This window comes from Triticum dicoccoides, chromosome 7A, assembly GCF_002162155.2.
Source record: "Triticum dicoccoides isolate Atlit2015 ecotype Zavitan chromosome 7A, WEW_v2.0, whole genome shotgun sequence".
Classification (NCBI taxonomy): Eukaryota; Viridiplantae; Streptophyta; class Magnoliopsida; order Poales; family Poaceae; genus Triticum; species Triticum dicoccoides.
This window is the reverse complement of record NC_041392.1, coordinates 88,164,891-88,179,563: the sequence shown is the minus strand read 5'-3', so window position 1 is coordinate 88,179,563 and position 14,673 is coordinate 88,164,891. Positions and strand designations below refer to the sequence as shown.

At 43.2% G+C, this 14,673-nt stretch overlaps 1 protein-coding gene and 1 pseudogene across 1 annotated transcript; one reads left to right on the top strand and one right to left on the bottom strand.

Moving 5' to 3' along the window:
- Positions 1 to 274: 274 nt before the first annotated feature.
- LOC119328935 lies at positions 275 to 9,573 on the bottom strand (annotated as a pseudogene).
- A 1,974-nt stretch (positions 9,574 to 11,547) lies between these two features.
- LOC119331143 lies at positions 11,548 to 14,352 on the top strand. Its single transcript, XM_037604314.1, has 2 exons — positions 11,548 to 12,852; positions 14,119 to 14,352. The coding sequence occupies exon 1, from the start codon at positions 11,613 to 11,615 to the stop codon at positions 12,837 to 12,839; it is 1,227 nt and encodes a 408-aa protein (XP_037460211.1). The 5' UTR covers positions 11,548 to 11,612; the 3' UTR covers positions 12,840 to 12,852; positions 14,119 to 14,352.
- Positions 14,353 to 14,673: the final 321 nt, after the last annotated feature.

Below are 14,673 nucleotides of genomic sequence, written 5' to 3'. Positions count from 1 at the left end.
ACCGTGGACCTGACAAGGGTCATGTGCAACGGTTTGTACTTGGGCTTCAAAGTTTCAACGAAAATTCCAGAGGGTGCCCAAATAGCTTCCCGCGACAAATTCAAATTATGGCCCAACTTCAATGAAATTTAGACAAAATTATACCAAAATAAATTCCAAAATGTTGGACCAAAATTTCAGCGAGACCTGCCTACCTGGTGGTGGCAAGGAAATCTGAAACATCGTATGGCAGCAAACGCACCTTAATATTGTAGCCTTGTAGGCACGCACCTGCTAAACTAGATGATACCCCACGCATCTTTATTTAATACCTTAGTATTACACACATCTTTATTTATTTACAAACAGGGGATAGAAATGAATTTCAAACAACTACCAGCACAAATGAAACTCAAACATTTCTAATACTCCTGCCTACCAGCACAAACATCATCACCAACTAATTAGGCTCTCACATTTTCTCAGCGAGGGTTGGTGCTGGGCACCACGCCGCTGAGCAGGTTGCTGCCGGAGACGTCCGGCGACGACATGTACTGGTAGGCCATCATCGACCCCCCGGCGGACGACGTCCGACGACAGCTGCGTGCCTGTGCGGCTGGGGTCCATGGACACCGACTCCGACTCCAACTCCAACGGCACGCTATCTGTCTCTAGCGCCATCTGCCATATCATCTCCAGCTCCCGCACCACCTCCGTCATGGACGGCCTCGCATCCGTCTCGTCCCGGCAGCACCGCAGCCCCAGTGCCGCGAACCTCTCCACGCACTCCCATGGGCACGGTCCCATCCGCGTGTCAACCACCGGCAGTATCATCCCTGACTGGTTCGCCGTCACAACCTGCATATGTGTGTATGTGATGTATTATTGTCACAATTCCCTGCTCCATCGATTTGAACTTTGATGGTTACCTCTCTGACCAGGTTTTTCCCATGAGAAATGGGCTGCATCCCTGTCAGCAGTTCCAGAAAAACAACACCGAGGCTGTACACGTCGCTCTTGTCCGTCAGATTATGCGTGAGGAAATACTCCGGATCAAGATAACCCTGCATGGTGCAACAACGGCAACTAAATCAACAATGCGGTGTCACCAACATGACGCCGAGAACTAGATGTTAAAAAGATATGTGACACTCAAAACCGATACAGATCCTCGCCTCAAGTGCCACATGCTTATTTATGCGCAACTAGTTGATGCCAAGATATACGATGTTATACTCACCGGGGTACCCTTTACGACAGTGGACACATGACCAGGGGCAACCCCCTCCATTTCTGGCAGTGGGGCAAGCCTCGAGAGACCAAAATCAGCAACCTTTGCTACAAACTTCGAGTCCAATAAAATGTTGCTAGTCTTGATGTCACGATGATATATCGGAGGGTCAGCTTCCGTGTGCAAATAGAGGATCCCTCGTGATGATCCCAGTGCAATTCGTAACCTCATGGGGAAACTTAGAGCTTCTTTAGCTTTAGCTGTTACGTAAATAAAGCACCAGTTAGAGGAACTTTACAGGACAGGCAGCACACCAAAAGCAAGGTAGAGGAATATTCTTAGCACACGTACAATTAAACAAAAATAATTTGCAAGCAAGCAAAAAAGCATGGAGATTTCATTGGCTTGAGCCTGACTATCAAAATCCAAAACATAGATATCCAAAGTTAGGTTCCTTCATACAATCACACCTCACGAGTGGTTGAATTTCCCTGCTGTGATCAGTTGTGAGTTCTAGCTGAGGAACTATTGATGGAACAGAGGCATTTATCATCAAGGTGGCATGCACTAGACTATTATGTGTGCACAATGATCGCGACAGGGAAATTTCATACGTTTGTCTCGATATCATTTCTCAGCTGGATATAATATCTAATTGTGTGACTGTAAATCTGTAACTATGTTATCTGTGGCAAGAGAAAAGGCACCCTTGCCTGACAGGGTGAACGTGGAACAAAGTAATTCAATAAGATAAGCCATTTCAGAAATTATGACTAAATGTACAATTCTGAGGTGCAATTTAGTGGCTACAGAAACGAAGTTCTAACCTGAAAGATGATCACGTAGAGTACCATTTGGCATATACTCATACACCAGCATCTGCAATACATGGTTCACAGTATGAGTTTAATCATCATAACGTTGGACCGAACATTAAGTACCATTAGGCATAAAAAGCAACAGGTCAGCTTCTGCCATTAAGAGTGCCCTGAAGATGAGCTCTCGATACCAGCCAATCAACAGAAAATGAGCTTACAATGTCTATGGACAAGGAATCACTTCTGCACTAAACAATAAAGAATGTGTTGAATTGATCTAGCAGAAATAACCTAAACGTGTGTTGATGTATAGAAATAGGTTGATAATGTGTGTTGATGTATATGTACTTCACCAGATACATGGATCGCAATAGATATGGATATCAAATTTTCCACAGCCCATTCTAGAACAAGAAAGCAGCTGAATAATAAAGCAGCATTTGATGAAATTAGTATTTCTGATTAGTATATATAAAAAATAAGTTGGAGGGACAACCTGCTCATTATCTTCGTCGCAATAACCAACCAAAGAAACCAGGTTTCGGTGGTGCAGCCTGGACAACAATTCTATCTCTGTGAAGAACTCCTCTGAACCCTGAAGAGATCCCTGTTGTGTACGTTTTACTGCAGCTCCTGTTCCATCAGCCAGAACCCCCCTGTATACTTTTCCGTACCCTCCTTGACCAATTAGTGCCGAGTCACTAAAATTGCTTGTACACTTTGATAATTCTTCAAAAGTGAGGTCTTTTACGCCCTCAATTTTCATCTGAATTCTTATCGCTGCAAAGTCAGCAGAATTTTGTCATCGAATGACCATAACAATTTCATCACAACAAGCTCAGATGAATAGCAACTCATATCAAAAAGTCATGACAATACATACAATGCTGCAACTCTGTACTAACAAAATCAGAATCAAAAGAAGTGACAACTGTTTTGAATAAAAAAAGGTGGATCACTGAAATATTACAATGTATTTGAAAAAGAGATGAATAATCTAACAATTTTAGACCATAGAAAGTACAAATGGATGGTTTACCAGTGCGTCTCTTTGAAATTTGACTTGAACGCCTTCTCAATATGATGAGAGTAACGAGGGATGAAAGAATTGCTGCTGCAGCAAATGCTGCGATGACAATACCAACAGTGGCACCTGTACTGAGACTGGACTTTGTACGACGCGGTAGTACTGAAAAGAAAGCATGGGAACATGTGAGTTCTCTCTTCAATAATTGTACAACTGCTGGATACCAAGCTGGCAACATTGTAGTGGTTACATTTGATAAAGAGCACCATATATGATGGATACTTCCACAACAGTGCTATCCACATCCTCTTAGATCCCAAACTATTCATTTAAGATCCCAAACTATTCTTTTCTGTACACCTAACTACATTCTACTCGGTCCAATATTTTTTCTTTATCGTGAGCCAAGAAAACTGTTAGATGTTTTGTCACTCTCTTCTTTGCTTATTTCTACAGGCATGTACATATACATATATTGGCCTTTGGCCCAGGGAATACAGCAGGGTTCCAACAAAAGGGTGAACTTGATCAATTAAAAAGATACTGAGAATCAAGGCGCCGAAGCCCTATGACAATGAGTGAACGAAAGCACACTTATCACGTTAGCAAGGGTGAACTTGGTAACAGGAAAAGTTTAGGGACATGTTAAGTTGAGGGTGTCATGTGAAAATTCGTTGCAAGTTCAGAGACATACAGTGAAGCTTACTAAGTTAGGACAAGTGGGCAACGGTAATATGCTTATTCGATTGATGTGGAGTTTGGGGATCTGCATTGGGGAAAATGAGGAGAGGAGGCCTCGGCAGCTCGAATGTGCGCACGTAATGTGATCACTAATACAAACATCTATACACGACCATTTAAACATGGTGACAAAAAATTGCAACGAAACAAAATATGGAGTGGAGTGAAGATAAAGTAACATATATACATACCATTTTCGTACCACCCTGTGATGAAGTCGATAAGCTCATAGGGCCCAAATATATCCGAGTCCGTGATGAGCCACCCTGTGAACATGTCTCTCAGTCTCAGCACTTCACCAGAGTTAAACAACGCAGTGTTGTTTGGGAAAAGCTTCAGGTTCATCTTCAACCTCGGGCCTTCTTCCCACATAAAAGTAGAGACTTCCAATTGATACGAGGACAATGAAAGACCAGATGACAAGTAGTATTGAAATTCAGCTTCGTACGGAACAAAATCCCAGAATCCTGGACTCTTCAGCCGGTAATCAACGTAAAGTGGAATAGCACATAAGCATGAGATTGGTGACCTTAGTATGTTTTCGTAAGGAAGGTCGGTTGAGCATGGTGGACAAAGTGTATTGTTATTTGTGGAACCTCCAGGAACAACAACTGAAATTGATTGACAATACTGAGATATATTCAGTTGATTTTGCGATGTGCATATGGGGTTTCCAGATAACCTAAAAACATGGATGGTGAAGGAAAGAAAATATAAGGTACTGGAAATGACGAATGGATCTGAAAAATGGAAAAGATAATTGTTCAATAGAAATGCATACAGGATGGTAACATTCGCAGGGGGTGTAAGAGGATTCGATAGATTCGTGAGAGCGTTGTTATGGAAATCCCTGCAAAATATTTAAGGGGGGATATTAGATTACCAGTCCTGAAGAAATATGTCAATTATATACCGTTCTCTAAAATCAAAAAGGTGAAGCAGAAGGTTCAGTTTATGATGATCTTACAATATCAGGCTTCTATTTCCACTGAAATCAATATTTTGCCAGACATCAGATGGAACAGAACCATCCAAGTTATTATTATCCATTGACCTGAACGAAGACAAAAAAAAATCAGCTCAGCCTGATTCAAATGATCATTCATGAACAGTACTGTCATGCAAAATTGTTTAAACTTATGTTTGTTGAAAATTAAAGTTGTTGTCATGGCATGGACCCGCAGAAGGTACTCTGCAATCAATCATTGTCCATGCGAGAATACCCTAAGGGACAAAGGGAGTAATTCACTACTATTGAGCAATAATAAAGTAAGAGCATCCCCCTTTTCTAGAGATTTATCCCTTTTATCAAATATTAAAGGACATAATAGCATGGTGAATGTAATATCAGACTTACAATCTTTGGAGATTAGGAAGGCCGGAGAAACTTCCAGGAATAGAACCGTTAAGACGATTGTGGGAAAGATCTCTGCACAACTTGCAAAAGTGAGTGTAAACTGAAAATAGAAGTTTCCTTGGGGGAAAAGGGATCAATAAATAATACTTAAAAAACAAAATGGCATGAAATCTTTGCGAGGGCCTTATTTTTATACATTGTAGCTATGTTGCTCACTAGTTTGCCAGATGGTATACGACCCGTCAACTGATTCCAACTAATATCCCTGAAACAACACAACAAAGATGAGAGCAAGTGATAGCTGCCAAATTCCCCTAAGCATCACGGGTGAGATTTTTTTCCTAAACAAATAGGTAGTACGTAGTTCAGAATTATATGTACAAGTAGCCAAGTTGCGGTATTCCACTGGCATCAAGAGCGGGGCCTTCCAAGCTGCAGTTTCTCAAACTCCTGATGTAGACCATATCAATTAGATTATCTGAAACTCTCATAATACTTTAAAAGGCAAGCCAAGATTTTTTATTTCTTTTACTCAACCAAATTAAGGGCCATTCTCATTGCAATAATGATGACCAATGTGAAAATCGTCCTTATTTAACACTATAGTTCATTAGACCACATGGCTACAAAATCCGAGAGATGTAGACCATACTTACAATTTCAGAAGTGTTGTGATATTGCCATAAGATGAAGGAATTGAACTTCCTGAGAAGTTGTTATTGTCTAGCTGGCTGGGATCATTTTGAAAAGAGGTAATTAGACATACAGTGAGTGTATATATGTCTTTTAAATGTGATATCTCAAAGACATGAAAAAAAAACTAATAAAATGAACTGGAAGTTACTCGAATTGCTATGGGTCTCTTTCCAATTACTTTGAATTATTCATGGTATATAAATAACAGAAAAATGCAAAATTGACTAGCAGTTATATTGTTTCAGCAGCATATAAGCTTTCAGTGGTTTACTGCTGGCAAGAAATAATGCCGTAAAGATCAGGGTAAAATCAGAAGTAATCCTAAACAACTAACTGAGCTAATGCCAGTTAAAGCAACTTACGATTGAATAAGTTAGCACAGGGAACATGCCAGCAGCTACTTTTCAGTAAAAGAGAACAGTGGAGCAGACATTCTTTGTTTGTGTTGCTCCCTAAGTTGTAAGTAGCCGTAAACTATTCATTCAAGCTACAAAACAACAAATAAAGAAGAACTACTGCTTAAGAGCTTCATTTAAGACCGAGAAATTTAGTCCAATTCATGATCAAAGATTGATATCCAATCCACCCAACCAAAATAATCAAAAACTATATATTATTCAAACTATTGCACAATAGTAGGTTTCATACACAATGAGCAGTTTTGGTAGCTGTGATAATTCTGGAGGAAGATAGCCCGATAAGTTGTTGTTATCCAACAATCTGCAAACCAATTATACTGTCAGTAGGGTATAAATGAAAAGCAATATTATGGTACGTGCAGAGGTCAATACTTACAGATGAACAAGTGAAGGTAATCTGGACAGTTCAGGTGGAATTTGACCACTCAACGAATTATTGTTCATGTGACTGGATAGAAATTGGAAATCCATTAGGATAAGGATAACTATCACTCGTTAAGAGAGAGGCTAAAACATATCCTACTTACAAGTGCTCGGTTTTGTTCAGGTTAGCGAATGATTTAGGTATGGATCCTGATATATGGTTCTGATCAATCTGAATCCTATTCAAATTAGGAAGGAAGCCAATTTCCTCTGGTAAAGGACCAGTCAACTGGTTCCCATTTAAGAGCCTGCAAATATAAACAATGTACACCTTGTCACATGAGCAAAACTGATCTCAGAGAAACAACTGTTTATTGAAAAACCTGTAAGCAATAACTAAGTTAACATATACAGAAAAATGATAACCTCCATGTCCAAACAGAAAGATATGAAGGAAACTGATTCAGGTAGACCATGTTTCTAATCAGTGATGTAGATTTTGACTTACAATAGTTCCAGAGAAGTAATGTTGCCAACCTCCTTAGGAATGCTCCCACCAATTGAGTTCCACATAAAATCCCTTGAAAGAAAATTAAAAGAAGTACTCAGTCGCCCCTTGTGCATGTAGGACTGGATTAAATGAACAGGCAACCCACACGATAATTAGCGAGCTCAGCTCACTGCACTTACATTATTTTCATGCGAGACAGCTGGCCAAGCTCAGGGGCCAAAGTCCTAGATAAATTTAACCGTAGAAGCTCCCTATAATCACATAATACCAGGATATCACCAAGCGAAACATATTATAACAAAATGTCACAGGAATTAGATTCATCTGGAAATAAAATAAGCATGAGACTTTTCACTTTTCAGAGGGAAAATGCTCCTCTACTCCATCTATACACATTTTGCATCCTTTTTTACTGCACTTTCAGCTCCATCAAATATGCTGATACCATAAATAACATGGTTTGCAGATGAATCCAGGATGGCATGATCATCTATTAAGAAAGTCAACAAAACTGTATATACGACCAAGCCCAAGTTCTCAATTCATGACCAAAAGCAAGCCAGAATAGAAGCAAAGGAGAAGGGTTGTATAAATGATATGGACATGATTGACAAGGAGAACACTTGTGCACATACAGTTGCCGCACATGAAAGTATCCATCGCTTGCTGTTACGTTGTAACAGATAACACGGGACCAATTTCCGACGCATGGATCTCCACGGTTCCAGTTATCGAGACATCCCAGTGGATCACTCAAGCTGCCTCTGATAGCTCTCAAAGCATCGACTGCAGACCAGTTGAACCAAATGTACAGCAAGTTGGTCTCATAATGCAAGAAGGATACAGGAAAAAAATGTAGCACCCTGGACTTGTGTGCTACTCCCTCCGTTCCTAAATATAAGTCTTTGTAGAGATTCCACTAGGTGGACTACATACGAAGCAAAATGAATGAATCTACAGTTAAAATGCATCTATATACATCTGTATATGATTCATAGTAGAATCTCTACAAAGACTTATATTTAGGAACGGAGGGAGTACTTTGCTTCTCTCCTCAAGTGGGTCATGGTTATGAGGAAAATGTAAAATGAACAAGAACACCTACCAAATTAAACAAGAGGTATGGTGGTTAAGATGGATTTTACCTTCCCATGGTGCCGTGATCTGTTCAGTCGTCGGTTGCACATGGGCAAAATAGAATGCGAAGATAATGGAGCAAATATAGAACAGTCGGGACCGTAGCATGATGCCGTTGTGGAGGAAAAATCCCCGGTTTGGCGGTAATATTCAGAGTTCAGGGATGCAGGCTCCTTGTGATGGCAGAGCCAATCCCCTGAAAAGAAGCAGAGGGGAACAGTTACTTGTCCAGATCCAGGAACACGAAAATGATCTTGTCAGCAAAGCCGTGACGATGTGCCCTTATAGTACTTGGGACTTAGTTGACATTTGTATCCGGGAATTCTCAAAAATCTGAGGAACTCTATGCGAAAAGCGTACAGTCACGAAGCGCTTGGCGACCAGTAACAGCAATAAACACCAAAAACGGATTCAAGTGGTTATGTAATTTGAGGCATAAACTTGATATGACATGGGAGATTTGGTGGAAGGAAAAAAGCGTCCAAATCCTGCCGCCGATGCTCAGCGCACAGCGTGTGTATCCACTGGAGGAGGCTAACAATCATGGTCATGGCACCATAACATGAAGGAAACTAACAAATAACAATCATGGTAATGGAGGAAGCTAAGAATCATGGTCATGGCACCACACCATAGCAGGAAAGAAGCTACAATGTCTACACTTTTACGGAAGAAGGAACGGATTCGATACCGCGCAAGGAAGACACTGGTGGAGAGGAGTCGATCGATGCGACGATGAAGTGGAAATGACAAGCATAGAAGGAGAAGGGGGCAAGAATGGTGGCGATGGGCCAGTTAAAAAGTGAAGAGCAGTAAGCAGCACGGAGTTCTCTAGACAGTAGAGAACTGGAGTACGTGTTGTGCTGGAGGTCGGAGAGGGGATTGACTAATGGGGAGGAAAGGGACGGCAAGCTGAAACCTTTCCATGCTCTTCCATTCTTGAATCCAATCCAAGACCCGTTCTTCCATATCTCGATCCTGGACAGTTCCTTCTGTCGCTCGCCATTGAAAAGGAAGCGAGAAAAAGAAATGAGAGGTTGGGGATGTGTCTCCCCTGACCTCAGCGGCGCATACAATTCGCCGTTGAATCTGGTGTCGGCGGAACCAGATTGGGCCAGCAAAACCTAGGCAAGTAAGAAGAGGAACGAGTCAGGAAGAAAAGACGCCGTACTTGGACGCCACGCCCACCCTGACGTCGCCTCATCCTCGCCGGCGCCGCTGGCCATGCTTGCTGCGCCGCAGCAATGCGTTCCCATGGATTCACCGGCCATCGGGGATGAAGGGGATGGAAAGATGCCCGTCACTGACGTGTGGGTCCATCATTATCAATAGGGATAAAAATGTTGAGCACCTCTATTTTGGTCAAATTTCAACCATAAATTTGTCTAACAAAATATAAATTACATGTGTACAATAATTATCTTGTTGTATTCGTATTTGAAGTACGTTTCCAATTATACATTTTTTCCTACACATAATTCATATTTAGTTAAGTTTACAGTCAAAATTACGCCGCGAACAAATTATGGTTAAAACTGGATCAAAAATATGAGAGAGACTTTGTTTTGAGCAATCAGGAGGAGCTCCGGCTTTCGTGGGAGAAGAGGATTATCTAGTTTATTAAGGGAGATGGCCGAAAATCAATACAACTGCCCCATACACACGCCACCCCCCATGTTGCGAGTCGACGACTATGCCACCCGCATGGCCAGAGTCGACACCCTACAATACAAACCAAAGCCGCCGCTACAACATACAAACCACAACAATGCACACCAGCCCCGAGGCCTCTTGACTGACGAGCCAATGACTCTGCCTTCAAAGAGACACAAATTGACACCTTGCAATAGAAGACACCCTCCAGAGTCGTCGCTTTGGCTTCCACACATGCACGAGGGCGTGTCGCAGACAAGCTGATAACTCTACCATCCAAGTGATGAAATTCGACGCTCTACAGCACAAATGCGCTCTCCGGAGCCACCGCTCGGGTTCTACACCGATCCCGAGACCGCGCATCCACCTAACCGGTGACGAAACTGCAAGATGACACGAACCATCGATATCTGACAGAAGACCATCTCCAAGGCAACGCCGCCAAGGAGGAGCAACGAGTACAACGACGCACACTCCATCCATAGTCGAAGCTTGGTTTTACACCCAGGAAGCTCGAGATCTAAATGCCATTGGAGCCGAAGGGGTTCCACAATGATGCCTCCAACGAGGGTAATGGCATCATAGGACAACGGCGGCGGCGGGTGCTAGGCATCAACCTGGAAGGAGATTTATCAACTCCATCGTGCTTTCACTCTAGAAAGAAACCCTAAATCAAACAGATAGTGACAATGAGAAAACGATTCCAATGTATGGTTGGATGATTAGGATGTGGTGGTACTCCAACCCAACAGGGATCAAACCCCAAGTTTAACACTTTGATTTCTCACCAATGTGGGTTATTTTCCTGATGGCAAGAACATTCATGTCAATGATGATGCTCTTATGAGACTGAAATGTCCTCCACAAAACAATAGCAAATGGAGGCCCAGAAAATTTAAGTGGATCCGAGATCAACAGTCTTTATGAGGGAGTGCGAGTGAAGTATCTTTCTTTTTCGAGTCCTCTCATGTGGTACAACGGTAGTATACGAGCTCATGCACAAACGCACTCGGCACACACACCATTGACACCAACACACAAGCTAGACCCTAACTATACACACAAATCGCTCTGAAGGATTTTGTCGCTGTGGCACATCAACGTGGGAGGGGTGGGACACCGACGAGGACTTGAAAAGAAACGACATGAAGTTGACGATGATGCCACGACGTCGCAGGTGGAGGGAAGTCTGATGGAGTGTGGTTTGGCAGCTTAGATGTGGGGGGGGGTGCATTGGGGGTGGGAGCGGGTGGTTCGACCGAAGCAGACAAGGGCGGCGCTGGAGAAAGAAAAAAAACGTGTGGGCATGGAGAGAAAGATGAACTAGGTTATTTAGACGATGAAGAAGGCAGGGCAACCGATCCAAATTGCCCGCGCCAATCCACGGATCAATGAAATGTTATCGGTCATGATGAATGGGTGCTCCCATACATAAATTATTTTTCTTAAAATAAAAAAAACTTGAAACATATACAGGCCCTCGGCAGGCTTGGGTCTATTTTCGCGCCAATGCGAAATGATTTTGGCGCGAAAAATAGGTGCGCGCCTAATGCGAAACGATTTTGGCGCCACATCAGCAAACATCTTGGCGCCGCCCGTGGCAAGAAAGCAGAAGGAACTCCCTCGCAAGACAGAGCGGAGCAGAGCAGTTCAGCGATCCGCCGATCTCGCCAGAAAGAAATGGAGCCGTGGCGGAGAGGCGAGGGGTCCAGCCTCAAGAAGCCCATGGCCCCGCCCGTGGCCTCCCTCGGCGCCGAACTCCTGGGGAAGATACTCCGCCGCCTCCCCGACATGGCATCGCTCGCCAGCGCCGCCCGCGTCTGCAAGCGCTGGGGCCGCGTGGCCTCCGACCCGGCCGTCTTCCGCCGCTTCGGCTCCCTCCGCAGGCCCCCGCTCGTCGGCGTCCTCGTCACCGACCGCGGCCGCGAGAAGTCCCCCCTCTACTGCTCTGATATCTGCTTCATCAAGGCCCCCTCGCGCAACAACCCCGAGCTGGCCTCCGCCGCGGCGAGCGGCGACTTCTACTTCATGCACCACCCCGACGTCGACGACGACGACGAGTGGCGCCTCCGCGGCTGCGACGGCGGCTTCCTCCTCTTCTCCCTCGGCCGCTACAGCACGGACCTCGCCGTGTACGACCCCATCGACCGGACCGCCGTCTTCTTCAAGCCGCCCCACGACTTCCGCCCGTTCCTCTACGCCATCGTCGCCGACGAGGCCGACGCCTCGTTCCTGGTCATCGCCATACAGCCCGACCCCTGGGGCGACGACGCCTCGGTCGTCTTCTCCTCCCGCACCCGCAGCTGGGCCGAGAACGGCTCGGTGCGCTACAGATTTGCCTGGCCCCACACCGACGGCATTGCCGCCGGGCGGTTCGCCTACTGGCGGTCCAACACCAAGAAGGACCGTTATTGCGAAGCGAAGGAGGAGATATTGGTGGTTGACACGGCAACCATGGCGTGGTCGTACATGACTGCGCCGGTCGCGGTCGGGGAATCGTACTGCGTGGCGCACATGGCGGAGCACGGCGGGCTGTGCATCGTGTCCAGCAAGGAGCAACGCGTGCTGCTCTGGGTCCGTGATGCCAACGGTGGATGGGTGGTCAAGAAGGAGGTCTCGCTGTCGAATCAGTTTCCATATCTGAAGAAGCTTCGTCGTGATCAGTGGATGAAGAGGGTGCGCATCCTGGCAATGAGGGCTGGCTATGTGTACATGGAGTTCTGGTCCATAAGGAAGACCGACTCCTATCTTCTTGTGCTCAATCTCAACACCGTCAAGCTGGAAATATTTCTCAACAATGGGCTCAACAATGAGGGCAAGCCTTACAGAGGTCCTGCTTTTCCGTTCTTCTTACGGATGGCACCTCTGCCTGCCGCAGATGATGACGAGAAGCTTCAAGATGCTTGATAGCATGGAGTAGGTAATCTCCTATTTGTTAGATTTATTTCTCTTGTTTCTACTTCAGGATGCTTCATAACATGGAGTATGTAATCTACTACTACCCATGTTTTTAAATATAAGACGTTTTGGCAATTTAAATTGAACTCCCAAAACATCGTATATTTCGGAACAGAGGGTGTATTTGTTAGATTTATTTATCTAGTTTTTACTTCGGTCGATCTAGATATCTAATTACTGTTGCAAATTGCTCACCAAGCCATTTGGATAACGATGTTCTCTGTTCTGAAAATTGCACATAGTTTCTCTGTTCTGAAAATTGCATAGAGTTTATCTGTTCCGAGAACTGCATAGAGTTTCATGAATTTGTTAGTATTATAAATAGTTGTACAATGCATGTTTTGTTACTAGGCACTCCAGCTTCCTTGGCGCCAACCAGTTTCCTAGATTATTTTCCTAGAACTCACAATATTCTAAAATCTGTTGCTTTATTTATGACTTGTTCACTTAAATGAATGTGCCCCTGTTTTCCAGATTTTTGTTTGCAAATCACCACCGTGTAGAAATAGAAGTTGATTTGTTTTCAGAAGCTGTTGATTTAATTGTGTTGTGTTGCCCATGTGATTGGATCAAGTGTTAATGTATCTTGATTATTAGGCTTTTGATATACTGATCGAAAATTTAAGAAGGGACTACTCAGTTATTTATTACATGATTTGATTTTTTCAGATGTTACAAACATATCATGAGAGTAGCGATTACGTCTTGAAATAGTACCATCGTTTCAGATAACTGATCTTTTTGTGCTTGTTTGCTATTCTCTTCGTCCCATAATATAAGATCTTAAGATCTTATATTATGGGACGGAGAGAGTATTTCTTTTGTCATTTGCGACCTCACTTCATAGTCTGTAGTTAGCAGCTGAACTCTTAAGGATAAATCAAGGCTTAGAATTGGATAATTTGCACCCTTGTGTATATGCTTCACTATATTTTCTTCCGTTATCTCAGTAAAAATGAAACACTTGAATTACATCATTGTTCTTTACTGAACAATTTTGCAGAATGCTCGGGTATTAGATTACTTTGGAATGCATGAATCAGGATCAAATTGTCAAGCATGCTTCCCAATTTCTGTGTATGTAGTAGTGAAGAAAAATGATGCGTTTCTCTATCAAGTGACCTTAAGGACATCAATGCATATTAGTTTCTACATTTTCATGCATACCCTATAAAAGAATCACCACGTGTGCTCTGGAAGGTAATAAATCAAGAGCTTTGAATTTCAGGTCAAGTTGCTAGAAGTAACTTAATGTGGAGCGTGAGGCATCATCCACTCATCCTTTTGAATGGGAACTGCAGCAGCTGTTTAGTACATCTTTTTCCGATTGACATGGGAATGGAAGCGTGCAGCTATTTTGCAAGCCATATATGGTCTATTTTGCGAAATAGCTTCAATGTAATCTGAACTTAGTCCCTTTCCAGTTATGAGACCTGTTTGATGCTAGTTAAATGAAACTTCAACTGAGATGATTTAATTTAATTTTGGTTGCGTACTTGTGTTTCATGTTAATTAGACCAGCATGGCATCATAATTCAGTTGGGGAGTAGAGTTCTACATTTTTATACTAGTCTACTATTTTTACGGAAATGCTAATATTGAGTAAACTTGTAGAATTGCTAGGCATGCATTATGGCTTTCAACCACATGTCCCATGATAATAATTGTTATAAGAAATCTAGAAGTTACCCATTATGTGAACATAGTTTAATCCCACATTGCTAGTGAAGGGAGAGCTATTTTACTCTCCTTTATGGCATGAGAAAAAGAGAGTAGAATGTGC